Genomic DNA, 27560 nt, shown 5'->3' with positions numbered 1-27560 from the left:
TCCGGGGAAACACTTCAGACAACAGAAGCCTTCGGTTTGGGCATTTTCCGTTGGCATTCACATAAGAATTAGTTCAGATCACGGCCAGAGACTTGCTCATCCAAATTCTACAGCTTTGTAATTCGTATACTCCCATTTTCTCATTATCCAGCCCTTGTAGGTGTCGTGTGGACTGTTACAAGTGGTTCACGGAGACAACCACGGAGCTCCTTGAGTCGTTGGTTTTAGCGGTTGAACGAAGATTCCCGCCCCTGACTCCCGATGGGATCCCCGCTGAATTCTCGTTGTGCCGCCTGAAGCCTGGGTTTGGTAGGACGTGATTGGGCAATCTTATCTAAGTGCGAGACCACCTTTGGTAGGCTCCACTTAGGAAGTCAATATCCAATATCGTCACTTTCCGACGAGCAACTGAACACCCGATCCTTTATCCTTCGCTCATTTCCATGGTCATGTTTCGCTTCGAGGCTGACAAGATCATCTACTAAACCGACTTTGGATTATATGAATCTCTTATTCTCGTGCGGACAACTCGACGACTTCGTTTGGTCCCTCACCCGATCAGGAATCAGCCAAACCAACCCTATACCCATCCGCTCCCTCACGCTATTAACTTTCCACAACTCGCCCGATGGCATTGCAGACTGTAGCCTGCACAGCGCTCCAGTTCTTCAAAGGACGCTGATGACCGAGGACTGGCAAAGCCAGCTATATACAACTTTCTTTGTCGAGCATCGACAATGGCCCAGTTTACTCGCGCCATCGATTCAACAGCAACCCCTGCGATCCAGCTCCTTAAGATCTCAGCCCGACCGTTGACAAGCCCGAATCGCTTCGCACACACAGACGCGTTGCAGCGAGCACGAAGAAACCATAGGCATATTGAATATACCCGGCTTACGACGTTCTATTCGACATGCGCGACATTGACCGGGAGTTCGCGACAGGCTCGGCTTACACGTCCGGGATTGCAGCTTGGGTTGTCCTCGCCGCTGGCAGTTGAAACCTACGGTACACAAGGATTCCATACCTACTTTGTGACACACCTCCCTTCGTCATCTGTCCATCCCGACTCTCGTCCTCGTGGGCCTGGTCATAAACTTCCTCGCGATGCTGCGACCCCTCACACCCCAAGCTCCGGCCCAGTCCCCGCTGTCGCCCCGCCTTATATCCCGTCAACCCGAGACTTGACTGTGGTACGCATTCCCATGCGGAGGGCGAAACACCATCTTGGTGTCGCGACAGATCGGGGAAGTCGACCCTACAATGAAGATCGAGAACAGGCTGGCACCATCAGCCTTCCGGCCTTCGCCAAGAGGGCACCTAGGAGCGTGCAACAAAAACCAGGGGAAGCTACAGCGGCTGATAGTGCTTGGGGAGACCCTCAAATCTTCTACTTTGGTGTTTTCGACGGTCATGGTGGAACCGAATGCGCGGATTTCGTCCGGGATGAGCTACCGGGTTATATAGAAAAAGCCTCGGAGGAGTTCGGCCTGCAGAGCAGCTTGCGGAAGAGGAAACCTGGCCGTGAGGGCATCCATAATCATCACCATGATCATAAGCACAAACAAGTTCGTCCATCACAGCCAATTCAGTCGACTAAGAGCCCTTCAACAAAACGCGAGGCGCTCGACGCTGTGCCCATGAAGGGACCAGAGGAGGTCAAAAGCGAAATGAATGTCCCCAGCGCAAGCAATGGTGGCCTGTCCGATAAGCCCGTACATGGGGAGCGAATACACAGCGCAGCATCGCCGGCTGCCCCAGTCTCAGACCTGGCTAAAGCGATTCGTATGGAGAAAAACTTGGTCAAGGAGTACAGAGAAACTATCGGTGGCTATTTCAGGCGCTTTCACCCCGAACACTTTGTTCTCTCGCGAGATGACAATCCAGGGGAAGGGCACAAGATCACGATAGAATCAGTGCTTACATACGCCTTCCTTCGTGCTGATCTCGACTTTGTGTCTGCGCAAGCTCGAAAGATTGACCCCAACGATACCAAAGGTGCCGATACTCCTGTTAATAACGATGAAGTCTTTGGCCACCCGTCCACACCCTCTGGTCATGGTATAGGGGGCCCGGAGCGCTTTAAAGGCGGCTCGACAGCTTCTGTAGTACTTATCTCTACTCCAACGCCTGCCCCATTTTGGCACCCAGCGGCCCAGTCCACGTTGTTATGCGCCCATGTTGGCGACAGTCGCATCCTTCTTTGCGATACCGCCACTGGTTTAGCACAGCCTCTGACATCTGATCATCACCCTAGTACACCTACCGAAAGCCGCCGTTTGCGACGCTATGCACCTGCTGGGTCAATGGTTTCTGGCGATAGTTTCGGCGAGGAGCGCATTGCAGGCCTAGCCAACAGTCGTGCATTCGGAGACATGGGGAGTAAGCGCATTGGAGTCTCAGCTGAGCCGGAGCTTACACGAGTTGAGATGGGTCCTGCCCAGTATTCATTCCTTGTGCTTATGACTGATGGCATCTCTGGTACTCTAAGCGACCAAGAGATTGTCGATGTTGTCAAGGAGGCCCGCACGCCTGAAGATGGAGCTCGAAATATCGTTAAATACGCTACTGAAGTTTCTTCTGACGGTGATAACGCAACATGCCAAGTCGTCCGTCTAGGTGGTTGGGAACGTCGATCTGAAGGCGGACTCGGCAGCTTGGGTACCAAGGAAATTCGCGACGCACGCATTGCAGAAGCTCAAGATCCAAGACGAGGAAAGAGGTAGTAGCACTACATCATCACGCGAAGACGTTTTTGTTTGGATATACGGTAGGGGGAGGGGGGTGTGCGGGAGTCTTTCAATGGTGGGACAGCGGGCCAGAATCTAAGATGAAGTATTCGGCTTTGTTTTTCAACTTGGGCATGTCAGCTTCTTTTATTCTCATTTGTACTGCATGGGATCAGGAGTTCTCAGGATTAACAGATGGCGACAATAGCGTGCGCTCAGGAGCAGCATCACTTGAGCTATATCGCTTTGATACCCAGCCAAGATGGTAGATATGCAGCGTTAGATCAACGAGCATGTACGGTAGTTTAAATATGTTGCTATTGAGGAAGTAAACATAACTTTCTTTAGCGCCAAAAACCAAGCTGCCTCTTCTCCCCTGGGTATTGGATATCAACACGGCCGTTACCATTTCATCTTATCTCAGCCTTTGTTCTTCGCTGACCCTAAAAGTTCCCTATCCAATCCCCTAGTCTGTAGTCGTATATATCATTCCATCTTCGCGTTTTTGATTTTGCGCTTAATCCGGCCCTTCTAGTAACCGTGTCGTGAACCAGGGTACTGACCCCATCCAGGAGGCTGCTGACCAGGAGGTGGTCCGCCATAGCCCTGCTGACCGTATGGAGGATACTGAGGGGCACCGTATCCAGGGCCGCCGTACTGTTGAGGAGGGGGAGCACCATATTGACCGGGGGGAGGACCGCCGTATTGACCTGGGGGAGCTCCGTACTGAGGTTGAGGGGGTCCCCCATAGCCACCGCCATATGAAGGTTGGGGTGGAGGAGCACCATATCCACCTTGCTGAGAGTGCTCCGAGTTGGAAGCCGCGTAGTTGGGGTTCTGACCGTATTCAAACGAAGACTGACTTGGTGGTGCAGGAGAGCTCGAGAGGTAGCCTGCAGCTGGATTACCATCTTTACCCTCCATTGAGTCAAGATCGCGGGTCTTGACTTGAGACCACAAGGATCCAGCAACCTTGCCATGTCCAGCATTAGCCATATCGCCAAATGTCCCATGGTTGCAGCCGCCACCACCGAGGCTGCGGCTGTTGCCCTGGACTTGATTAAGAATGTGGTTCTTATGGTTCTTGACAGAGTCGGAGGAGAGAAGATGAGCAAGCTCGTGGCGGCGGGGGTGCTCGTCGGCCCACTTCTTGACAGTCTTGAACATGTCACGTTGGATCTCGATATGATCGTCCCGAGCAGCAGGGTGGTGGAAAGCACGGAGGACGTCGTTAACGACTTCGTCGACAGAAACGCCAGTGTTTTCCCAAGCATAGAGGACGCGGCTAGGATGGTTAGCTAGGATGATTGCTGCGGGATAGTGGGATTGGCTTACGGAACGGTGTACTGGAGAATGGTGGCGGCGATACGTCCAGCACATGAGTTCAGGATGTTGGTGAAATGGTCCTTGGACAGCATGGAGTGGGTGGGATCAGAGCACTGGGGATTGTCCCAAGGCTCGTATTGAGATTTAGCACTGGCCGTGATGACGCCGGAAGAACCGTCCTTGAGAACCTTTGAGACCTGGTTGATGATAGGTCGGATGAAGGGAGCAAGAAGACCCAAGATGAAGGCAGTGAGGGTCTCGCTGATCTTCTCAAGAAGTTTCTCAAGGCCAGGGACCTTGGAAATACCGCGACTGATAGCCTTGACAATTTTGTCGCGGAACTCGAGGATGGGATAGATCTTGCGGGCTGTCTCGACGGGATCGAAGTCGGGACTCATACCGGGAACTTGGTTAGCATTGTCACGAGAGAGGTCACCGCGGGTCTGCTGGTAGCTCATGTTGCGCTGCTCTTGAGCTTCAGAGCTGGCCTTCAGGTCTCGAGCCTGCGCGGCGAATCCGTCACCGACACCGGGAAGCTTCGAAACCAAGCCGATGAAATCAGAGGGACTGGACTTGATTCCAAGGAAACCTCCAAGCAGGGATCGTTCACCACCACCGCCACCACCGGATCGATTGGAAGCGCCCTCGGCGTTCTTGAGTGCAACATCGACTTCGTCAACCTCAGACTGCGTGAAGTGATCCGAGGCCTCTCCAATGACGGAATGCAAGAAGTCGACGGCGCCAAATGTGCCAGTCACGAGGGGATATACACGCTTTCCATGGAGATGGATCTCGGTATGCGCACCGCAATGGGGGAACACAGAATGGTAGCCAAGCTCTCGAAGGGCAAGCTCACAGTAGTTGCTGTGAGCACTGAAGTCTTCCATGGTGTGCAGCGCCTGACCAAGACATCTCAAAGCCTCGCAGAGGTCATCTTCGTTTCCTTTCTTGGAACCGCTGGTGTAAAGACGACCATAGTGGATGCTTCTGGCGAAGCTGTATCGCAGATAAGCGGCGCTGGTTGCCCAATTTCCATTCTCGTTCGCGATATAGTTTTTCATGCCAGTTCGAGAGTCAATTTCGGTTTCTATTTTCTCAACGGGCCCTCGCAAACGTTTATCAAAAGTCCGCGCATCAACTCCATCTCCGTAACCGAGAGGATTATCGATGTGTTCTTCTGGACGATAGACGCCGAGGCGGTCCGCGGTCACTTCGAATTCGCCGGTGGCATAGCCGTGAGCCATGAAAGAGAGAACCCAAACCTGTCGGTCAAGTAAGCGTCACTGAGACGTTGGCGGCGCAAAGTAACAGCTCATACAAGAATGCGAATAGTCTCGGCATTGACACCCTTCAAACTGCCGATATCAACGGCCTGAGAATAGTCGCGTAGCCAATTTCCAAAGTAGGTACGTTTGATAAGCATAGAAGTCCATTTCTTTCCGTGAAGGAAGGCGATCGTCTCGAGCATATCCTCAATGTCTGAAAATGACGTGAGCAACGCGATGTAACGGGATCGATATGGAGGGGTAATTTACCTCCATGGCGCCAGTTGTGACCTTCGACCTATGCGCGTGTCAATAGGAGGGAGAGAATTGGCCGTGGATGAGGTCCAATACTGACCTGAGCAATTGAAGGAATGTTTCCAGCACCAAAGGCTTCAGCTTTGCCGGGAAGCAGGATGAGGCATACTGCGATCAGCAGTAACCACGAACCCCGCGGCATGGAAAATGACGGCATGGTAGTTAGTGATGCAGCCCTATGGCGGGGTTATTGAACAAGGGGCGTAATGCGAGTGGAAGTCTAAAAGGTTCAGAGGGATAGGTAGCAAGATAAAGTACAAAATCTATGGTCGCAGCAAGAGGCCAAGAGGAGGTTTAAAAACTGGATATGCCAAGAGAGAAAGAGAGAGAATGTGACATGCAGATTAGGTACCTAGGTAGTTGACCTACCCAGAGCAGGTCACACTGATGACGGGATTTGTTGTGGCTGGGCTTGGGGTTCGTTGCTAGGAGGGAGGCAGTAAGAAGTGGCTCCAGCTTTCAGCTCCCGAAGGCGATTCCTGATTAGCACTGGACATGGCGCTCATTGCGCTAATGGGATTGCCGCTTCAGGCACATGCTAAGCAAAAGCCTAGGCTAAGTAATAAGATTGGGTAGCAAACGGTTGGGCGAGAGGCCTCTCGAGGATGAGCTCAAGCTCGACCTCGACTCTCTTCGAGTTGATTGCGAAGCGTCAACCCACACTACATGTGGCTTGGCAATCTTGAAGATGAGGCTCAGCCAACAATACGTAAACATGTCTTGGCGTTTCAATTCCAGAGAATGTTCGATATTAAGTTGAAATACGATATAACCCTTTCTACGGAGTAGAGATAAGACCTAAGCTTATCTTGGGCCAGAAGCTTGCTTGCTCCTTGAGTCCTGTTTAGGCTGACGTCGATTGCTGACTTCAAGGCTGTTTGTTGTTTGTTGGGTGGTAGGAGGGCTCACATACACCCATCAACAACAGCGTTTCCTTGCACTCAAGCGAATCGATAAATATGCCAGATATGTTTCAAGAGTCCAGTCGTCGTCTCCTATCCCACTTTCACTTCCAGCCTCAGTTGTAAATGGACTAGTCTAGTCATGTACAAACACGTAGAAGACTTGACTGCCGTCGAGAGCTCTCTATTTGGGCAAATCGACCAAGGACATCAGACATCACGGGCTCTGTGTAAGTGTCCCCTTACCTTTGAGTACTGTGATATGATACTCTCCTATACTGAAAGGCCCGCTCATATTCTCAAAGTCGGACGGTATGCTGTGAAAGAACCAGTAGCTACCTAGTTCTGCTGGTCTAGACGGGCTTGAGATTTTGCCTGGTGGAGCTCATCGGGGGAGTATAGGAGATCCGGCTTCTTCGGAAAATAATCCTTGGCAGCACAATGCTGTAATCGGAGCATACGGATCACTGAGATTCCGATGTTGTCTGAAAAACATCCGTGTTAATATTCACTGTCCCCGCTGAGGAGATGAATACAGTTGGAATTCATAAGCCCATTGATCGACTGATCGATAGACTTTCCGGTCCCGAATTACCCAGATAGGAAAGACAGCGTAGACGAAAGATAAATAATATACATGATCTGAGTGCCTGGGAGCTGACATTCATATACGAATATTACGATTACGATGTATAGAGCGTATAAGAACCTACCTCACAGTGCGCGATGATACCGAGTCTCGCATGTGATGTTGCAATGATCATGCCTGAATGCCAGATTGTTGCTACTGTGTAAATAAATCTCGATCTACTCTTTCAGCATTGACAGGCTCATCAGCTAGGCGTCAATGTCATGAAATTAGGGACCATCATCACTAAGGTAGGTAACACTTGATCATTCGCCTCAACCTCAATCTTCCAAAGACCAATCGTCCACCACTAATTTTAGTACAAACACCATCTTATTTGTTGTTCCGGCAAATACTCTGATATCAGGTCTTTCATCCCGATGTTGTGGCATGTTTTATGGTCATTGTAGCGCCACTCTTCTGCTAACACGGATGGGGATCCTCATTAAAAAAAATATCCCCTGGATGGACCCCTGTGCGGCGACTTTCACTTGCCGCTCACGCCGCCCTTTCATTCATTCCCTTCCATGACAGTTTGATATTAAACCTTTTTTATAACTTAATCCTTAACACCCTCCTCAAGATATTAATCATTCTATCCTTCACTCTCCTTCAGTTTCCCTCCCTTTTTAGCCCGCCTTGGTTGTCGACAAGGAGCATCTGCTTCAATCGTCTTGTTTCTCCATCCTCATCTCGACCCGTACGTTCCGACCGCTGCTTCAACAAAATGCCTGGACGTACTCTACCGACTTTCACTCGCGCTGAGGTGGAAGCGCATAACTCTGGTGACTCCTGCTATGTCACCATCGGCAACAAGGTCTACGATATCACCGATTTTGTTGAGGATCATCCTGGCGGTCCCGAATATATTCTCGAATACGCCGGTCGCGATATCGAAGAGATCCTCAAAGATTCTGATTCTCATACACACTCTGACTCTGCCTACGAGATTCTCGATGAGAACCTTGTCGGATTTCTCGTTTCTGAGAAGGCTGTTAATGGACACGCCAATGGAAAGGCCAACGGCAACGGAAACGCAAAACTACCCAATGGTGAAGCCAACGGAGACGCAAATGGCTCCGTCCACCCCCGAACCGGAATGTCTTGCGCGGAGGACTTGAGCAAGGATACAGACTATAACTTGGATTACAAGAAGAACAAGTTCCTCGACCTGAACCGACCTCTCTTCCCCCAGATCTGGTTCGGTGGTTTCTCCAAAGAATTCTATCTTGATCAGGTCCATCGCCCTCGCCACTACAAGGGAGGCCAGTCTGCGCCTCTATTTGGCAACTTCCTCGAGCCTCTCTCCAAGACCGCCTGGTGGGTTGTTCCTATGGTCTGGCTGCCTTGTGTCGCGTACGGTACCTGGGTTGCTTCTCAAGGTTTCGATAACCAGCTCTACACCTTGGGCTACTGGGCATTTGGCGTTTTCTTCTGGACCATCATCGAATATGTCCTGCATCGCTTCCTGTTCCATCTTGACTAGTAGGTTCCCGATTCTTTGCCCCTGAACTTGCGGCTAACTTTTCATAGCTACCTGCCCGACAACCGTGTTGGAATCACGCTTCATTTCATACTTCACGGCATTCATCATTATCTGCCCATGGACAAGTATCGTCTTGTTATGCCTCCTACGCTCTTCGCTGCTTTGGCTGCTCCTTTCTGGAAGTTTGCACATGCTGTACTCTTCCACAACTGGTATGCTGCTTGTGCAGCTTACTGTGGCGGCATCTTTGGATACGTCTGCTACGATCTCACACATTACTTCCTTCACCACCAAGACCTTCCTCTGTGGTACAAGGAACTCAAGAAGTACCATCTTGCTCACCACTTCCTTGACTACGAACTCGGTTTCGGTGTGACGAGCAAGTTCTGGGACAGCGTGTTTGGTACGGAGCTGATCTACAACACCAAGAAGACGAAATAAGTCAGTAATAGTGCACAAAATCTGCCTGGCGCAAAGAGAACCAATACAAGCCAGGACACAGTATATACGTCTTGCTTCGATAGTGGTTGGTGAACACTGGGTTGTACGGAACAGTCATGATTTTATGGATGGTAACGAACATGGTGGTCACTGACAATAATGGCGATGAAGCATTCTCATAAATAGTTTTAATGGTTGGGACTGGTTTGCCCAATGGGTCGGTCTATTCTTGGACAGAGTTAATTTAATAATGAACCTTTTATTGGATACTTTGTGCTTCTCTGCTTAATTGTGTCTTGCGGCCTCACCGACGTGGCTGCGATAATCGCCACGTGTCTCGTCACGTGCAAGCCATTGGGACTTTCCGTCCAGCCAAAAGCTTGACCCATCAGGAGTTTTCAAGGCAACCTCCCCCAACAAACTTCTCACTCGACGACAGTAATTATTAAATCACCCGACAGAAGAGACCTACGAGCAAACGCATACCTGGTGCTAAATCACAAACGAGTCCTAATCGGAGTTTTCCCAGACCTACGCAGACATCATGGCTACCTTGGACGTGGAAGCACTCCTGGACGCCACCGCTAAGGATACCTCTGAGCAGAAGACTAAGAGCCCTGTAGAGGATAGAACACGAGACGAGCCCGAAAGAAGGGATAGGGAACGTGATCGTGGCCGTGATAGAGACGGAAGTCGACATCGCGACCGCGATCATGGACGGCGCAGAGATCGTAGGGACAGCCCCAACCGAAGCCGTAGGGCTACACCCGATGTAGGAACGCCTCGAAGCGATGCTGGAAGCCATAAGAGTAGGAGGAGAAGTCGCAGCCGCGATAGCGACCGCCGTCACTCACGCCGAAACAGAGATGGTGATTACTACAGAGGTGGACGACGCTCACGCTCACGATCTCGCTCTCCTTACCGCCATTACCGCCCCCGTGACGACCGGGATCACCGTGACCGCAGAGACCGCGACCGAAGAAACCGCGATTATGGACGCGGCCGTGATGACGAGCGTCGCGAAACTAAGCGTGAAGAAGGCAACCCCCAGCTTACCGAAGATGAAAGAGATCGTCGCACTGTTTTTGTGCAGCAACTTGCCGCTCGTTTGCGCACTCGCGAGCTCAAGGAGTTCTTCGAGAAGGTTGGACCTGTCAATGAGGCTCAAATTGTCAAGGACCGTATCAGCCAAAGATCCAAGGGGTAAGCCGAGCCAAACTAAACCTATCTAGGGTCCCATCGCTAACAATATGCAGAGTTGGTTATGTCGAGTTCAAAAATGAGGAATCCGTTACTCAGGCTCTTCAACTTACTGGACAGAAGCTTTTAGGTATTCCTGTCATCGTACAAGTCACAGAAGCCGAGAAAAACCGGCAAGCCCGAAATCCTGAAGCTTCGGGACCTCACCCCAATTCTATCCCTTTTCACCGTCTTTATGTCGGCAACATCCACTTCAACGTCACCGAGCAAGACTTGCAGGCTGTCTTTGAGCCGTTTGGCGAGCTTGAATTCGTTCAACTCCAGAAAGATGAGAACGGCCGCAGCCGCGGCTATGGCTTTGTCCAGTAAGTTCTTCTATCCATTTGCTGTACTATTTACTTACATTCCCAGGTTCCGTGATGCTGGTCAGGCACGAGAGGCACTGGAGAAGATGAACGGCTTTGATCTAGCTGGACGTCCTATCCGCGTCGGACTCGGAAACGATAAGTTTACCCCTGAGAGTACTGCCAACATGTTGCAGAGATTTTCCGGACAGAACCAAAACCAGAACTTCCAAGGTTCAGCTTTCTCTGGTTCCGGCGGACGAGGCCCTCAGTCCTCAACCTTCGACCGAGCTGGCGGTCGAGATAATGAGAAGACTGGAGGTGCTAGTGCTCTTGATGACACCGATGTCGCTGGTGTGAACTTTAACAACTATAGTCGCGATGCATTGATGAGGAAACTCGCTCGAACCGATGATAGCGCCACCAACGGCCATGACGAGCGCCAGGTGCTCAAACCCAAGACAGAGACGAAGCCATTGCCTGTTAATGTCAACATGGCTAGCCGCTGTGTTGTGTTGCACAACATGTTCGATCCTGAAGAGTATGCATCTCGGCCATTTCACTTTGAACAAATGCTGACACTTCACAGAGAGGAAGGCACCGATTGGGTCAAGGAGCTCGAGGACGATGTTCGTCAAGAGGCCGAGAGCAAGTATGGACATGTGGTTCACATCTCGGCTGACCCCAACTCCAAGGGTGACATCTATCTCAAATTTGACAAAGTCCAGGGAGGCGAGAATGCCATCAAGGGCCTAAATGGCCGATACTTCGGCGGACGAATGATCGACGCGTCTCCTGTTGTAGATGCCGTCTACAGCAGTTTGTTCTCACGTACCCGGGCAATCTAAGCTAATATTTGGCTTGTCAACAACGCTCTTTAGGACTCTCGCAGGTTAGCAGAGTCCATATCAACTGGCTGAAGAGCACCACTAAGAATTTCTGGCGATCAACAGACTTAAAGTTTCCGCTTTTTTCCGGAATTTTCTCCATTGATTTGTTTAATATCCTCGAGCATGACTCCTTTCAAAACTTACGACTCATCTCACATCAAGGTTTTCAAGTTTCGAAACATCACATATCCTTTTAACCAAATCACAGTGTCGCAGGTTTCCGCCCCATATCCCGACCTACCATATCTGGACCCGATGCGCACGCGCTCTCATCCGGATCAATGATCGAACTCCAGGTTCAGCACTCGTTTAGTCGCAAGGACCTCCGCTGATGTCTGTACCCTAGGAAGTCTTCCCCTTTTAATCGAGAAGGGGCAGCAACCCAGTTTTGCACCTTTATTATCTGAATAGTTTGTTACAATATAGAATGTCTTGAGAGTGATTATTTATTATCTTTATTGTGTCCATGTACAGTGATATACAAAAGGTAAGGGGGGTATGAAATATGGTCATTTCTTTACTGATAATGTCCAGTGGCTCTCATCAATGCATCTCCTGCTTCATAGGAACGGGGCGTGCCCTGTGTGATACTTACAGAGGGTGTCGATTCACCAGGAGCAGAGTATCTGATGAGAAGATACATGCTCTTGGGTCTAGTATAAGTCTTGGCGGTGTTCTCGAAGTATTGTGGAGTGTTGAAAACAGCGAACATGACTCTCTTTGCTTCCGATCTACTTCACTCATAAACTCAATCTGAAGAGGATGTGTTCCGTGGTGTTAGCTAGACTGTATTGCTTGAACATATCAGCCTGTTTCAATCTCACTCTATCTCATCCCTTCACCTATTGTTTCGCTGAACGTTCGTCTGGATCTTTGTTTCCGGGTGTTATCTGGCTGATTGTCTACTCCTTCTCTTGACCTTTAAGTCAGGCACCATAGCAAGTGTTATTGTTTCTCAGAGCTCTCTCTGAAATGCCCTATTGACCACTCTTAGCAACGTTCCTGACCCCCCAGCCTTGTTGAATCAGACTGGGCCCGGTTTCCTGAGCTGCCGGCCACTGGCAGTGTCAGTGCCAGTGCCAGTCAACTAAGCAGTCAGTCAGTCACCTTGAAAGGGAACTTTTTAGGAGAAAGCGTTTTGATGCCACTGCATTCTCTTTCTCTATTCCTTATCCAGCAACTTCTTGATTCATATACGATCGTAAAATATAAGATCCCTGGTGATATTTACGTGAGAGTAAGCTGATATCTTTCATCTGTCACCCTCAAGTCCCTCGTCAGTCTTGATTTTTCGCTTGGCAAACAAGAAAGGATCCATCCCGGAGTGTGCCAAACACAGGACGAATATCAAGCAAAAAAGTTTGGCTCGGGCTTGTTTTTTCAGCCTCTCTCTCCTACACCTTAGCCTCTCAGCAAAGTGCACTCATCATTTGGCCTCCACATATTCCTATTTTCATTCTATTGTTCCCTTACCGAACATCGCGCTTTTCCTACCTTACTCTCCAATACTCGAGCAAGTTTGCTCTGTCGATGATGACACACGAGTATAAAACGTCCTCTTCTACTGACAGTTACTTCGCGCCGAGTCAACCCTCGTCAAAGTGGTCTTCCAGCATTGGGAGCCGTGATACCAAACCTTCCAACACGAATACCATGTTGAGTATCAACTTCTCGACACCTCTCGCGGGAGCTGCTCGATCCGAGAGGATCAAGCAGATGACCAACAATCACGTAAGTCAACGAATCCCTTTAGTCTTTTGCTTGCTTTTCTATCCGTCGCAGTGCATCTCCGGGGCAACCACTGACATTCATTACCTCGTAGCCTGCCTTTGAGAAGGCTCGTATGTCGCAAGAGATACTTGTCAAGATCCAGACATCCCTTCGCCGCATGCCTGGTGTTTCCTCCAAGGAATCCAATGAGATCATCACAAAGCTGCAAGAAGTTGGGCAAATCATCAGCTCAGAGACGAGTCAGCTCGTTGATGCGCTTATGAACCTGACACTCGATCAAGAGGATACGGACAAGGCCATCGCCCGAATGAGTATCGAGGCCAACCTTGCCAAGGCAGAGGCTGATGACCAGAGTCACAACCTGGGCAACCTCCGTACCGAACTGGCAGATGAGAAGGGCAAACGCCAAGAAGCGGAAGCGGAAGCGGCCAAACTCAAGAGTCATCTCGAGAAGCACATGGATGAGTTGAAGTCTCTCAAGGCGAAGGTCCGTGATGGTGGCTCTGAGGGTACCATATCTAGCGCCGTTCACGATGAGTTGGTCAAGGTACGCAGTGTGTTCTATATCACTCTAACAAAACTGACGATAGTATTCAGCAGCTTGAAAACTCTATCCAGCACATAGAGAACCAGCCCAATGCTGGCCGATCCACGTTGTCCATGAGCAACTCCAGTCCTGACTCTGTGGCGCATGCTCTTGAGACCATCGCTGAGGCATGCCCCGATAGAAACGCCGCGCAGAAGTCTATCATGTCTTTGCGTCCTAATGGCACGGACTCTCCCAACAAGGCTGTTGGTATGAATGACGGCGCTCTTCAGTCTCAGCGTCCCTCCTCTGCCTTGCAGAATAGTCGTCCCCCCAACCTGCCCACGCGCTTTGGCTCTCACATTGTGCCTCCTCCTTCTCGCCCAGGCTCTGCTGCTCCGAGTGAGCGCCGATGCAACCAGTGGGGAGCTCCTCCTACTCCCGTTCAGAGCCAACCTCGCTACGCGGTCCCTCCTCCAAATGGCGCTGGACCTCAGTCCATGTTTGGTCGAGCTGCCCCCCGTCGTGGCTTCAGCAACGGTACCTATCGTCCTAATGCACCTGAATTTTATCCTCAATCCTACGGGCAACCTGACAAGGGACTGTCTGCCCCTGGCAATGGCGGATTCGGCCAGCAGCGCCGGGAGTTTTACCCCCCTACGCCTTCTCACAACCGCAATAAGTACAGCCGCTTCCGCGATCCCGTCCAAGCTCCTGGTTTCGCCGGCCCTCCTGGCGCTCTGACTACTCGTCCCTCTTTCCCTGGCCCCCCTATCCATATCACTGAAATGACTATTGGGGCGTGGCATGACCAGCTAACGGAACTCTACACGACTGTCCGCCTCTTCGTCGATGTCTATGCTGACAAGCCGACTTTTGTCAACCCTATGGATCTTTCCAGCACTCGTCTCTGGCCTGTGCTCTTGGCTACTTACCACCCTCTCTCGGAGACAGAGGCAATCTCCTACCTTGACTTTCACCTCAAGGACAGAAGTTCCAAGTCTTGCCTTGTCACTCGCGTCATCATTGACTACATTGTCAATCGAGTTTGGGTTCCTCGGGCTTGGATGGGTGCTGAGACTGACGCTACCTACGGCATCGCGGAAGTTGAGAAGGATCTTGAGAGAACTCAAGGTAAGGCACTAGCCCAGATGGATAATCAAAGTGATGGACTAACAAATGTTGCAGGCCAGACCGCCGTCCGTCGACAGCACATCCTTGATCGACAGGCGACTATCATTGACTCTATTCTCAAGCTGGACAGCTTCGAGGAGTTCAGCAAGGTCCGTTGCCGGGAGATCTCGGACGTCATCCTTCACATGGTCGAGCCACTCCTAAACCCTACCGCCGATCCCGAGACTACATACAGCGAGCTCGAGAAGGTCTCATCCGCTGCCTGGGCTCTGTCAAGCCGCATCCTCAGCAGTCGACTGACATTTGACTTCCGCTTCCCTGAGATCGGAAGCCGATTCTCTCACCAGTCCATGTTCCCCATCTGGCCCGATTCTGATCCCCATGAGCTTCAGGCTGAGCATTGGCGAATTGCCCTTGTCACTACACCTGTTGTGACCTGCCGCAATGACACCGGCTCAAATATCTCTGCTCACTCAGTTTGTATGGCTGATGTTGTATGCATGCGATGAATGCACCACCGTTGACCTCATTGTTGTTGATCTGTGCGATTAACGTGAGGCTAAGAGACCATTTGGTCTAGAGAACAACAAGGTTCTTTCGAGTACGGTGAACACTGCCACTGTACCATAATGTCACACTACTGTTGACACCGATTACGCACAGCCACGATGCTGTGACTATCTAGAAGGGGAAGATACATTCCACCTAACAGCACGACTTAGAGACGGTTGTTCATAAAAGTCAGGCGGTCACGGGCGTTTAATACTTGATTCCAGGGAGATTTGCTTACCTTTCTTTCTTTTTTTTTTTTTTCTTACGCGCTTTTTTTTCTACATGCACAACGGCATTGGGTTTACTTGACGGCAGGATATAGGCATCCTCATATCGCAACTCATAACCCTTCTGGAGATGATCGAGATCTATACCCCAAAGACGGTGTTGTTTCTTTGCATTTTCTTTTCCGCCGTGGGGAAAACAGGTATAAGGGGGTTTCTGGTGGTTGAAGATGCAATCAATCGTCGGGGGACAAAAGCAATTACTTACTAAGGCACTGGGTTTTACGATCAGTCATGGGAATTGTTGCGGTCTCAAAGAGGAAATGAGGCAGATACATTCAAAGCAGATGTAGATGCGATTGATTTTAGGGGTAATAATTGATTTTGACGCATTGAAATAGCGAAACTAATTGTGATCTGGCGTGCTCGTGAGAGTCATCCCAGTCTTGTTGGCCTGTGAGACCATCTTGTCTAAGATAATCTATAGGAGGCCCCGACCGAACTCCTGGTATAAATGAAAAGCAGAATACCACCACCATAATAATAGTACAATAGAGGAAAGGAATCGTAACCCCCAAAAACCAGGAGCTATTATGAAGTGAGTGTTTAGTGGCGACGGCCCTGAGGAGAGCTACGCCCAGACTTGCGATCCAAGCGTCGCACAACAGCACCAAGGACAACCTTGAGAATTCCATCTGCGGTCAAAGCCTTACTGTTGTCCGAAGTGGTGGAATTCCAAGTTGCTGTATCAACCATATCGCGAATACCCTGGTCAGCGAGATCATCATCGAGTTCACGCAGAGCCTTAGTGGCACCAAGTTCGTTGCCAACTTGGAAGAACTGGATGCCAACTTGATGAGGAGGAGCCTCGATCTGGTCAAGCTTCCTGGCGTGGTGAACGATGATGCTCTCTGGGTCGTCCGTAGGACATCCGTCGGTGATGACGATGATGTTGACTGGCTTGGTCGAGTCGATGTTGGCCGCACGACGGGAGAGATGGGCGACGTAGGGCTTGAGAATGCTGTGAAGACGAGAGCCAGTTGGTGTTGCTCCGCGAGGACGGACCGACTCGAACAGACGCTGGACTTGGTTGGCATCACGGATCTGGAAATATCCTCCGGGTGCTTGAACTCCAGTCCCGGCGGCTTGCGATCGATGGTTCAGGAAATAGACATCAATACCATCGGGGTCATGAGAAGTACAGATCGGGGCAATAGTGCTTAGCGCCTCTCGAACCTCCCTCCACGATCGACCAGCCATGGATCCAGAGTCGTCAATGACAAAGATGGTATCGAACGTAGAGAGGAATGCATATTTATCTTCGGCACTGGTGATGCTCGACATGCTAGGAGCTGGTGAAACTGCACGCCGAGGAACACCGAGAAGAGGAGCTGTCTTTTGGGTGGACTCATAAGTAGGAGGAGCCTCCTCGGGAGCATCGAGGAAGGGGTTGTTGTGGTTGTTCTTGGTGTTCGAGTTTGAGTTGCCCATGTCAAGATGAGTGTGATTCTCGGTGGAGGAGGACCTTTTGGTTGAGAACTTATCCTTGATACGGCTGAACATTTTTGGTGATGAAGGTGAAGCAGCGTGAGGCATGTCGCGGAAGGTGATTTTATAAGTGTCTGGTGACTTTATGAGTGTCTAGTTGGGTTGAAGGTTTGAGTTGAGGCTGTGAGTCACGCGTGTTCTTTGTCGTGAGAAGCTTGTTCACAAAGTAAGTTCAATGATGTGAATGGCTTTGGATAAACTTCTTCTTGTTCGATGGTGGTGATATGCCTTGTTCAAGTGGATTGTGAGTAAGTGTTGATTGATAATAGCAGAACCTAGTCCGGGGTGGCCATGGCAACTCTTTATATTGATACATGTCCATGTTCGCTATAGTGTAAGACATAATAGTACTCGTTGCTCCAGGCGAATGAAACTATCACCACCATCCATCGTGTTTGTTCGTTTCAGTGCCACTTGCACCGCCTTAGAAGACAGTTTCGCCATTGTCGCAGAATCCATTCTATCCATGGTTCGCCTGGGCCGCCACAAGGGACACACAGCCCTCCGGACATAGCCTTCACCCCCACTGTATGTATGCGCAACAGAGAGTCCACTTACGGGCCGACAACTGACCTGGCCAATAGCAAGTCATGTTACAGGCTCAGCCCTGCCATGTAAAAGCCTGTTCCGTGCTGCTGGATCTGCCTAAGGTACTAAGGTAGATCTGGACAGACTTTTTGTCAATGACATGTTGAACCCTTGCAAATGCTTTTAGTTTAGCACTGGACGACCAATTCGAAATTATAAGGCATATTATAATGGTAGTCAAGTCCTGAGGCATTCTTTACCTCATGCTTGAGCAAGTACAAACAATTCTGGCATCAAATATCCCAACTCTACCCGGCCTCTTATGATGTAACCTCTTGTTGGTGTATCAAGAGGCTTGCTTGCCGTACCTGAGTGACCTGCAATCTCCCCGATCTGGTCTTTGAGAGGCTTCTGACATGCAGCTCAGACCAGTTAAAATACCCACTGATATGGTCCCTCTTGCGGGGTTATCCCTGGCGTTGGACATCTGGACGAACCATGTGGCACATGGATGCCTCGTGCTGGGCTGTGCCCGTCGGTTCAACCTTGTATCAGAACATCAGTAGGGATTGGCATGGCGTTGCAAATACAAGTGTATCTTTGTAAACAATCACCTGTTGCATGCTTTCAGGTATACCTTTCTCTGCTAAACATATTACCGTTTGCAGCAATTGACACACATTGCGGATGTTTCAATGTTTTGCGCAAATGCGCACTTAGACAACTCACAGGATGACAGCAATCAAATATGCGGGCCAACAACAGCCTTCTACGGTCAGAAAACTACAATATATTCTCTACTTCCAATCTACCCGTGAAGTCAACTTAAATGTACAAGTACCTATTGATGTATATTTCCAGATACTCAAATATTGATTGTGGTAGAGCCAATACTCGCACTAGACTCTGCGCTATCTTTCAATTTCAATCCGTCAAGACTCTTACCTATCTTCAAAACTACTCTGACCTTGTCAGTTGATCTCTGATACATTTACAATAGAAACTTTCGACTCTCGGCTTCCTGGGCCCAGTGCAACTCCATGCACCTTTGTGATAGTCACACATATGGGTCATCAGTCCGTCAAATCCTTGAATAACAAGAACATGAGATGCCGGGGCTGCTCATATTAGCAAAAGAGCGTCCAAAGTTATAGCAATTCGTCTTGTCGTGGTTGCGATCCATTACTTTTTCCGTGTAAAAGACACTGGTCAAATGAAGCTTCTTGACACGCCAACTACTAGGGCTTCAAATGCTAAGGCAACACTGGTAATCCCGGAGCAGCAGTCCGAATACCCACTTGTCCATCACTTCAGTGTCAACGCTGGCAGTCATCAGGCATTAGAAGGCTGACGAATATCTCCTCGAGTTCACAGAAGAGTGGAATTAAATTAGCGTGAGGCTACTGAGAAACCTCTTGCTCCTCCAGCCTTCAGAAGGCATTCAGCAGCAAACCCCAGCATTATGATACCACGGAAACTATAGTTTTATAATATTATGGGAGGCTCAGATCCTACCAAGTACTGTTAAGGAAGGCTGTGCTAAAGTCCCCAAGCTGGTGGTAGAAATGTAAAGGCCTCAATAGTGAGCGTTAGTGAAGAATCTGAACTGAGATGACGGGAACTGATCATTGCAAAGTGGTAGAGGAATGCAATTTGAGCCCTTTCCCTCCAGAGTTTAGGCTAGGTTCTCATGCATGAATTTAGACTAAAGTCATCAAGATAAGGTTAATTGAAACAATTGATGGCCACCCCCTGGTTAATCCTAGTGATTTCTCATATAAGTGCCCCTCGAGCTTCCGGACTACATGACTAGCATTCTCATGCTTGTGATACCCTTCAAGGGAATGGAGGAACTAATGTATCGGTCATTTTCTTCAAGAATTATGTTGTAAATCTTATTCAGTTCCAGCGAGTGTATCGACATCGTCTACTATTAACAAAGTATAGGCCAAGAGTTGAACAAAAGGAAGAGGCCACCATGAATAAAAAGAAAAATGTATAACGAGGTCTAACCACCCGCTAGATTCCATGAAAAAAGGCTTCAAAAGATCCCCACGATTATCTCCTCCAGCAGTCCATGATATCCCTCCAACTGCTTTCGAGGACGCCGCTTCTTCCAATACTTTTACCCAGTAAGTCTCATCCCCTCCGGAGTCAGAGTCTTTGAAAAACCACACCTCATACGCCGCGTCATGCAGTAAGGAGAAACCCACACACAGTATTCCCCTCCAATAATCCCTACTTGATTGCTCCCTGGCAAGACAGAGCATGTTGAAACAAACTGAAGGCACAACTTGAAACAAGCTGCTTTCTCAGTCACAAAAAAGGTAGCTGGCAGAATCTGCTAGTTTTCATACAGTTTAACAAAATGGTCGTCCTATCCCATCGACTTGCTATCGAATTTCAAGGACGCCATTAGAAGAAAGCTTGCTACATTTAAGCTGTCTTGGGCTTGGGGCGGAGGAGACCCTGCTCTCGGCGAGTCTTGAGATCGATCTCGGCGAGGCCCAAGCTGGCATTGTAAAGCTGAACGCAGTTGATGAACTGCTTGAGGAACATAAATGGAAAGCTAACCCCGGCAATTATCCAAGGTACTGTAGAATCCATCTTGTTAGCACGCGCAAGCTCGAGAGCAGCAGGGCTGAAGGGGTCGGGGAAGATCTGGGCGAGGATCGAAGTGTTGACTTGAGCACCAGCCTGAAGCTCGGCACCGACAGTCTGGATTGGCTTGATGAGATAGGGCGAGACAAGAGGAGACGAGAAGCAGAGGAGGTAGAGGGCGATGAAGAAGAGCTCGTTGAGAGCGCAGAGGGCGAACAGGACATTCTAGGCGTAATCAGTATATAACACAGATACCAGTGTTTGAAGATGCATACCTTATTGGTGTAGTAGAGGCGCAATAGCCAGTTCTTGCTCTCATCAATGCTCTTGTGGCTGGCGTTGGTGCCTGAGACAACAAGAGTAGCATACATATGCATGTAGTGGCTGGCAAGGTCAAGAGCAATCAAGCCCTGGAAAACAATGGCCCATCGAGGGAAAGCAGAAGAGAGGAAGACAATAAGACAGGCTGTAGTACAGCGATCTGTGACCATGTCTAGAACAGCGCCGAAGCGAGTGGACTGTTCGTAGATACGCGCGGCGTAGCCATCGAGGGCATCGAGGAGACATGAGACGCTGTAGAGGAACGAGCAAGTACGAGGATGGAGGGGCATGTAGTACAGTGACGCGATAGCAAGGACGATGCGCGCGTAGCCTGAGCAATCGTTAGTAAACTTTGACTTGATTTTTGGAAATGATTTCTCCTTATCATACCAATAATGTTGGGGATGAAAAGGAAGATGTTCTCGCGAGGGGCATCGTCCGAAGCATCCGCGACGCCGTTGGCAGACCCGTTGTCGTTGGATCTAGCTTCAGGCTCCAAATCAGAAGGGGTTTGGGCCTTTGCGGCCTGTCGTCGAGTTTGTGGGCTCATGGTGTTAATAAGTTTCGTATTATTGTATGTGAAAGGTGAAGCTTCGAGTTGTCGTGATTATCAAGGTGGTGTGGCTTATCATGCAGCGGCGGCGGAGTTTGGATCAAGATAACGGACAGATTCTGCGAAAGGGGCAGGGATTACTTGGCGCTGTTGAAGCTATCGAAGAGGCCAAAGAAGATTTATAGGTAAGGTAGAGTTGTCGCGTTTCGCGAGAGGCTAACAAAAGAGACTGGTTGAAGATGTCAGAAGGAGTGGATGTGAAGGAAGAAAAATAGAATCTAAGAGGAAGCTCCAAAAAGTCGAGTCGAGCGGAGGAACCTCAGTCAATGGGTGATGACGAACGGCGGAAGGTAAGGTAAGCTTAGGTTAGAGGCTCCCTTTCCATGAGATGCTCCCGCCAAGCGAACAACAGGGGGTGGTTTTTCGGTAGTCTCGGACATGTTTAGAGCTTGGCTGCGTGTATATTCAGCGGCTCGGTGTGTTGATTTGCCCGTTTCCCACTGGTCGAGAGCTCCAAATTAGCACCAGCCGCTGATTGATCCCCTGAAATTGATATCCGCTCATGGCAAATTGTCAGCTTAGAAAGAGGGCGCCTACTCCACTTTCAAGGTCGATTTCTTGGATATTTGCCAATTGCACAACTCATCATCTCACTATTAAGACGTATGATTTGCTTATGAAAGTCTCGAGATCCAAGGTTTCCAGTCGCATTGATTAGGTAGTGAACTCGGCCTCGGCTTGTAGAGACAGCATATGTTTTTACTATGTCATGTCATGTCATGACTTGTCTGATCAAGACATCGATCCCAGAGCGTTATATCCGGCTAACATGCGGTCGTACTGGTGATAATACCAGAACAGATAGAGTGGTGATTACTCCAACATAGATTAAACAAATGCATTAGCGGCAAAATGTTCAGGTCATAGCCCCTATGAGTTTTCGCGGTCGATGTGGTTTTTGTATAGATGAAATTGAGCTTAAAGAGCCTTCAAGTTCCAACACAAATGCATGCTTTTGTGATCTTCCTTTAGCTCGTTACGATGATTTGCAATGACAGTTGGTTCTTGATGGCCGTGAACCCGGTTATTGTGACATCTGAAGCCACAGCAATTGCCATTGAGGTCGAGGTATACGCGCAGTGAGCGGATTAGGCTATCAAGAATCCATTTAGTCGCAGACATTGTCGTACAGACCCCGCAACCTGATATCAATGAATGCGAGTCAACACATGGCACTATAGATGAGTAAAACCGTGGCCTTAAACCCGCGAGCCCAAGACCTTACGCTTTGTAGAAACACTCAACCACGACGCAGACTTGAGACTGCAACCCTACCGGTGAAGCTGTTGATTCAGCTGGATCGACAGCCTCGCTTCAATAGAGTTCGACTGGGACTACGTCTTGTTGTCAGTGGTTGGTTGAGCAATCATGATATAGGAGCGACCGAGTATCCCTAGGACCCTGACCTTGGCCACAATTCACACAAATATGCACAATGGCAACTCAATGAGAAATTGACGTCTCAGTCCAGATCACCAACTCGTTCCCCAACTCCAAAACAAACACTTTTGTGATATCTCATATCCAAGGGCCTCTAACTTCAAGCCCCAACGCGCCTCGCTTCGGAACGACTCCCACTTCCCTTCCCGTCTGTATGTATATGCTTCTTGGTAGCTTGGCTAGAACTGTGGTAGTCGCGCGCCAAGCAGTATTGAATCGCTTGATTCTGTAAGCCATGCAATCAGTCTAACTGTGGCGGTCAACTAAAAGTCATTAGTTTGCGGGACTTTCAAACTGCACGCTGACTCAGGCGGCAGCTGGCAACTGAAGTGTCCCCGAGTTGTCGATTTCGCTTGCTCGCTGGTATGAGAAATATCGAATATCAGTCGGTTGGTGGTTTTACGAGCTGCAGACACGCCAGAGGTCTGAAAATTCTAAATAGACTCAAGGGAGCTAGCGACAGGCATAGCTTAGCAGAAAGCGGCAATTATGCCAAAGAGCAATTTCCAGAATAGTCCCTCCGTCTGTCGCATTAGGTTTTCCCAACTGATAGATATTCGGGAATCCCGGAGAGTGGAGGGACTTACGGCATAGCCGAGACACCAGACTGTACCGTACAGTAGTGCCGCACGCAGATGGGACCCTTATTTTGCTTGAGGAGCTTGTTGAGTGCTTGCGTTGAGGGATGCTGTAAGGTTAAGTTTGCTAGGATTCAAGTGGGAGGCACAGTTGTCCTGGAGTCTTGGTTGTCACTCGCGGGCCGGAGGCTAAGAAAGGCAAGTCTGGGGACGGCGGATCCTGACCCTAGTGACGATCTTGGGATGGTCATGTTGCAGAGCCCGAGCTTGAGATTTTGATGGTCTGGGGGAGGCGATTTGTCGTGGCTAGCTGGACTGCCAAGGTGAGAAGGGGGGAGATTAACTTAGACGGAGCTCTTAGCCTGGAATAAGCCTCCATCCTTGAGCTACTGTAGAGACCTGATAATTAGTCGTTGATGGTAAAACGGCGGTGCCTTGCAGCAGTGAAAACCAAAAACCCCATGTCAAGTGAAGCCGCTACTGCAGCTAGCTCATCTCACTGCCGGTTGCTCCGTTCCGTCGTTGCGTCTCATCACAAGTGACAGATACTTTAGTAGCGAGTCTCGGTGCGTACCGCAGTCTTATCCACCGGCAAGCTATTGTCAGGGTATGTATTTGTGCCAGTCGGGTTCAATCCAGGTACTCAGTTGAGGTACGCCAGGAACCACGCCCAAGGATATGGGCTCTCGGTATCGTCCCGTTTTCCCGTCTCGCCGTTTCGATAAGCCATCTTAGCGTCATGGGTTGCTAACAGCATGTACCAGACAGGCAGGCAACGTGCATCTGGAGACGGTCAGGTTGATGCAAAGTCATCTACCTGGGGTTCTGTGGATCTCGACGTTGTACTCCGTGAGTTAGGTTAGTTGTCAAGTCACCCTTAATCCCTCGCTGGCTACGGCTTGAAGGACCGCTGAAACGGGTGTTTGCGGCAATACTTTGGATGTCGTGTAACCCAGCCAGATTAACGTGGGAGGTTTTGGAAACTCGGAGTGATGATCGTATGCTAACCGTCTCAGACCTGAAAGATGATGCCTTTGTTGAGCTTGGTGATGGTCTGTGCTGATATGTCACCTGCCGTCAGGTCAGTATTATCATAAAAACCATGAACCATTATAACCGCTCCCATGATTAAAAGCATCAATCCACCATGGCAAAGCCTCCCGCTTCTTGGGGCTGTCTTGAACAGATCATTAAGCCAGGATTGGTTGGGATCATCTCGCCCTATTTCTCTAGTTTCTGATCCCTGATCCGCAAAGTGCAGTGTAGGCCAAACCCTATCCGGATAGCCAACGTTGGGCCTGGTCTCGACAGCAGGTGTATGTATGCTTGTTCAATTCCTCTAAAATCAGACGATTTTTGGGGTTTCGTGTCTCTGTTCATCCACCAAGCTTGTCTTGTCTTGAATTGGCTTCTCAACTTCTCCGCCTTAGTGCCCCCCCCACGATACACGTCACTGACGGTATGGGGGCATGGGTCCTAGAGCTAGGAAGAATTTGTTTCCATCAGTGGTGGTGATATGGTCAGGATGAGGAGGGAGAGTATGGTATGTATGTTGTCAGTTGAGGATTGTTTCACTGGGCAATGGCGAGTGGAGGACTTGCAGACAAGGTGTAGACATGTAGTTATACATATCGGATTACTTCCGACCAATTCCCCAAAGAAGGATTTATTTGCTGGCCATTTCAATTGGCTGATTCTTCCTTATTACAGAGTCTTCCCACTGCAAAGATGGATGGATGGATGGGTGGCTGGCCTTAGGCTTGGCCCTATCCGCTCCGGCTAAAAGAGAACTGCCAGGATAAGTTTGAGTTTCAAGCTTTGGATCGTCCATATCAGGGTCATTCTAGCCATTTTCTTTGAATTGCTGTCAAACATCCTTGCCCCTGTTCCTGTCTGAGTACATACATCCCACAGTAACTAGTGCCTCTACCTAGTGCGTACGTACATGTTGTATTTGCCGCTTGTTATAGTAAAAAAGAGACACTCTTGTTGATCCCTGCTTGACGCCACGCCTGTACCTTCAACCTCCGAATGCCTACCTACACCTACAGCACTTACTTTCTGGCTGCGTTTGAGGCTCGGGCCTTAAAGGTGTTAGCTTGTTATGAATCTCGAGGTTCAAGGCGCCCTTTCGCTTCATGTTGGAGCTAAGCTAAGGTACCCTAGCACTAGCACTTAGGTGGTAGTGACCCTCTCGCCTCAACCTTCAGTGCCTTTTAGTTGGTTGGGTCACTTTTGTTTAAGTCGAGCTGTGGATCGTCACTTTTCACTTTTTACCTTTCACCTCTCACCTCTCACCTCTCACCTCTCACCTACAGTCTCTTCTTTACCTAACTCCATCCCATCCCGTGTCATTCTGCGAAAGGCCCTTTACTTCAAACCTCCTCCTCCTCCTTTCTCTTGACTCGCTCTCTTTCCTCTCCTCTCCTCATAATTCTTCTCCCACTCCCGATCGACATTCCACCCATTTACGCCTCACATCGGACAACACTTTCAGTCGAGACCCATTCGGCCGAAGCTAATAAGATCTTCACCCCTCGTTCCTATCTGTGGTTCTTGTGTCCGTTTTTTCTCAATTTTCCCCAGCTTCCCCTCTATCAAGCCAAACCGCCCACCTGCGCCAGGTAGACTAGATCGTTGTGAACATCTTTGTGTGAATTGGCCTAGCCTCAAGGTTGCCCAAAACTTGCGACTATAGATCCACATACGATTTAGTTAGTGTACTTGAACTCGCTCCCCAGTTCGGGTCGTCACCGTCTTTTCCGATACTTACTTTTGTTCACATCAAATTAATCTTCGAACAAGCTTTACCGTATCATGTCGCCGCATCCTACCCTCAAGGCGACTTTCGCCAGTCGAGCTGAGACAGCTACCCATCCTCTCAGTCGACATCTCTACAAGCTCATGGACCTCAAGGCCTCGAATCTTTGCCTCAGCGCCGATGTCGCAACCGCTCGCGAACTACTCTACTTCGCCGACAAGATTGGTCCCTCCATCGTCGTTCTCAAGACGCATTATGACATGGTTGCCGGCTGGGACTTTGACCCTAGGACAGGCACTGGTGCCAAGCTCGCCTCACTAGCACGCAAGCATGGTTTCCTCATCTTCGAGGATCGCAAGTTTGGTGATATTGGCAATACGGTCGAGTTGCAGTATACTAGCGGTGCTGCGCGCATCATCGAGTGGGCACATATTACCAATGTGAACATGGTTCCAGGCAAGGCCTCGGTTGCATCTCTGGCCCACGCTGCCAACCGATGGCTCGAGCGATACCACTACGAGGTCAAGACATCTATCAGTATTGGAACTCCCACTGCCAGCCAACTGGACGAGGATAGCGAGCGTTCAGACAACGAGAATCAGAAGGACACGCCGGAACCTGCTCGCGCTGACAGCGGTCGAAAAGGTAGCATTGTTTCCACCACCACCGTCACCCAACAGTACGAGTCGGCCGATTCACCACGTCTCGTCAAGACGATTCCTGAGGGCGATGAGACAGTATTCCCCGGCATCGATGAAGCGCCGATCGAGAGGGGCCTGCTTATCCTGGCACAGATGTCGAGTCAGGGCAACTTCATGAACAAGGAATATACGCAAGCATGTGTAGAGGCCGCACGGGAACACAAGAACTTCGTCATGGGCTTTGTCTCACAGGAGTGCCTCAACACAGAACCCGAGGATGACTTCATCCACATGACCCCCGGCTGCCAATTGCCCCCTGAGGGCGCGGATGAGAATGAAGCCATCCAGGGCGACGGCAAGGGTCAACAGTACAACACGCCACAGAAGATCATTGGTATTGCCGGTGCGGACATTGCTATCGTTGGACGCGGGATCATCAAGGCAAGCGACCCCGAGGATGAAGCTGAGCGATATCGGTCCGCGGCATGGAAGGCTTACACGGAGCGGGTTCGTTAAGACGACTGGAAGTCGGGACGGCCTTGAGGTTTTTCGCGCGGTAGACAGGCTGCAATGGAGTTATTGAGACATCTAGCGAGTCTGACGTGAAAATATCATGACTGCGTGGAGTATCCATGGAGTAACTCACTTACAAGAGAAATGAGACTTGGCTCCCTGATTGGGAATATCATCTAAGCACTAGGCCCTCCTCCAACTGCATAAGCCCTGTTTCTCTCTACCTGCATCAACGATACCAGGTCAACAAAACATTAGGAGAATGATTGTCGGAAAAGATACGAAATATGAATTGCAATGACGGGATAATTTGGTTCCTTGCG

The 27560-nt window shown here is 49.7% G+C and overlaps 9 protein-coding genes across 13 annotated transcripts; 5 read left to right on the top strand and 4 right to left on the bottom strand.

Moving 5' to 3' along the window:
• Positions 1-97: 97 nt before the first annotated feature.
• Positions 98-6145, bottom strand: FVEG_04834 (hypothetical protein). 5 transcript variants are annotated; one of them, XM_018892738.1, is made up of 5 exons: positions 5676-6145; positions 5591-5618; positions 5374-5534; positions 4065-5317; positions 98-4014 (listed from the first exon to the last, which is right to left on the bottom strand). In XM_018892738.1, exons 1-5 carry the CDS (start codon positions 5790-5792, stop codon positions 3261-3263), a joined length of 2313 nt encoding a protein of 770 aa, XP_018749480.1. In that variant the 5' UTR covers positions 5793-6145; the 3' UTR covers positions 98-3260. The 5 variants fall into 5 exon arrangements, with proteins under 5 accessions (XP_018749480.1, XP_018749481.1, XP_018749482.1 ...); XM_018892739.1 differs by having other exon boundaries at positions 5374-5618; XM_018892740.1 differs by having other exon boundaries at positions 4065-5534.
• Positions 404-3245, top strand: FVEG_04835 (hypothetical protein). The gene has a single exon (XM_018892743.1). It carries the CDS (start codon positions 738-740, stop codon positions 2724-2726), a length of 1989 nt encoding a protein of 662 aa, XP_018749485.1. The 5' UTR covers positions 404-737; the 3' UTR covers positions 2727-3245.
• A 1139-nt stretch (positions 6146-7284) lies between the features above and the next one.
• FVEG_04833 (cytochrome P450 oxidoreductase) lies at positions 7285-9361 on the top strand. Its single transcript, XM_018892737.1, has 2 exons — positions 7285-8650; positions 8699-9361. Exons 1-2 carry the CDS (start codon positions 7893-7895, stop codon positions 9090-9092), a joined length of 1152 nt encoding a protein of 383 aa, XP_018749479.1. The 5' UTR covers positions 7285-7892; the 3' UTR covers positions 9093-9361.
• A 275-nt stretch (positions 9362-9636) lies between these two features.
• Positions 9637-11484, top strand: FVEG_04832 (hypothetical protein; the record flags this gene model as incomplete). Its single annotated transcript, XM_018892736.1, has 4 exons — positions 9637-10295; positions 10349-10657; positions 10704-11177; positions 11226-11484. 4 exons carry the CDS (start codon positions 9637-9639, stop codon positions 11482-11484), a joined length of 1701 nt encoding a protein of 566 aa, XP_018749478.1.
• A 1572-nt stretch (positions 11485-13056) lies between these two features.
• Positions 13057-15426, top strand: FVEG_04831 (hypothetical protein; the record flags this gene model as incomplete). Its single annotated transcript, XM_018892735.1, has 4 exons — positions 13057-13257; positions 13349-13804; positions 13855-14917; positions 14972-15426. 4 exons carry the CDS (start codon positions 13057-13059, stop codon positions 15424-15426), a joined length of 2175 nt encoding a protein of 724 aa, XP_018749477.1.
• Positions 15427-15999: 573 nt separating this feature from the next.
• Positions 16000-17712, bottom strand: FVEG_04830 (hypothetical protein). The gene has a single exon (XM_018892734.1). The coding sequence runs from the start codon at positions 17287-17289 to the stop codon at positions 16300-16302; it is 990 nt and encodes a 329-aa protein (XP_018749476.1). The 5' UTR covers positions 17290-17712; the 3' UTR covers positions 16000-16299.
• A 1685-nt stretch (positions 17713-19397) lies between these two features.
• On the bottom strand, positions 19398-21916 carry FVEG_04829 (CDP-diacylglycerol-inositol 3-phosphatidyltransferase). Its single transcript, XM_018892733.1, has 3 exons — positions 21082-21916; positions 20646-21022; positions 19398-20595 (listed from the first exon to the last, which is right to left on the bottom strand). Exons 1-3 carry the CDS (start codon positions 21239-21241, stop codon positions 20206-20208), a joined length of 927 nt encoding a protein of 308 aa, XP_018749475.1. The 5' UTR covers positions 21242-21916; the 3' UTR covers positions 19398-20205.
• A 1074-nt stretch (positions 21917-22990) lies between these two features.
• FVEG_15551 (hypothetical protein) lies at positions 22991-23855 on the bottom strand (the record flags this gene model as incomplete). The annotated part of the gene is made up of 3 exons (XM_018904690.1): positions 22991-22994; positions 23332-23432; positions 23823-23855. The coding sequence occupies 3 exons, from the start codon at positions 23853-23855 to the stop codon at positions 22991-22993; spliced, it is 138 nt and encodes a 45-aa protein (XP_018749474.1).
• A 2284-nt stretch (positions 23856-26139) lies between these two features.
• FVEG_04828 (orotidine 5'-phosphate decarboxylase) lies at positions 26140-27240 on the top strand (the record flags this gene model as incomplete). Its single annotated transcript, XM_018892732.1, has 1 exon — positions 26140-27240. One exon carries the CDS (start codon positions 26140-26142, stop codon positions 27238-27240), a length of 1101 nt encoding a protein of 366 aa, XP_018749473.1.
• Positions 27241-27560: the final 320 nt, after the last annotated feature.

Source organism: Fusarium verticillioides, chromosome 4 (genome assembly GCF_000149555.1).
Source record: "Fusarium verticillioides 7600 chromosome 4, whole genome shotgun sequence".
Lineage (NCBI taxonomy): Eukaryota > Fungi > Ascomycota > Sordariomycetes > Hypocreales > Nectriaceae > Fusarium > Fusarium verticillioides.
Note: the sequence above shows the minus strand (reverse complement) of the source record. Positions and strands in the feature narration are given on the sequence as shown.

Bases quoted from the DNA above. Each gene is read 5' to 3' on its own strand.
- FVEG_04829 (XM_018892733.1), bottom strand. From the start codon at position 21,241: ATGAGCCCACAAACTCGACGACAGGCCGCAAAGGCCCAAACCCCTTCT. The intron at 21,023-21,081 runs GTATGATAAGGA...ACGATTGCTCAG, and splicing joins TTTCATCCCCAACATTATTG to GCTACGCGCGCATCGTCCTT. The intron at 20,596-20,645 runs GTATGCATCTTC...GATTACGCCTAG, and splicing joins GCCTCTACTACACCAATAAG to AATGTCCTGTTCGCCCTCTG.
- FVEG_04830 (XM_018892734.1), bottom strand. From the start codon at position 17,289: ATGCCTCACGCTGCTTCACCTTCATCACCAAAAATGTTCAGCCGTATC.
- FVEG_04833 (XM_018892737.1), top strand. From the start codon at position 7,893: ATGCCTGGACGTACTCTACCGACTTTCACTCGCGCTGAGGTGGAAGCG. The intron at 8,651-8,698 runs GTAGGTTCCCGA...AACTTTTCATAG, and splicing joins TTCCTGTTCCATCTTGACTA to CTACCTGCCCGACAACCGTG.
- FVEG_04834 (XM_018892738.1), bottom strand. From the start codon at position 5,792: ATGCCGTCATTTTCCATGCCGCGGGGTTCGTGGTTACTGCTGATCGCA. The intron at 5,535-5,590 runs GTAAATTACCCC...CGTCATTTTCAG, and splicing joins TCACAACTGGCGCCATGGAG to ACATTGAGGATATGCTCGAG. The intron at 4,015-4,064 runs GTAAGCCAATCC...TAACCATCCTAG, and splicing joins ATTCTCCAGTACACCGTTCC to CCGCGTCCTCTATGCTTGGG.
- FVEG_04835 (XM_018892743.1), top strand. From the start codon at position 738: ATGGCCCAGTTTACTCGCGCCATCGATTCAACAGCAACCCCTGCGATC.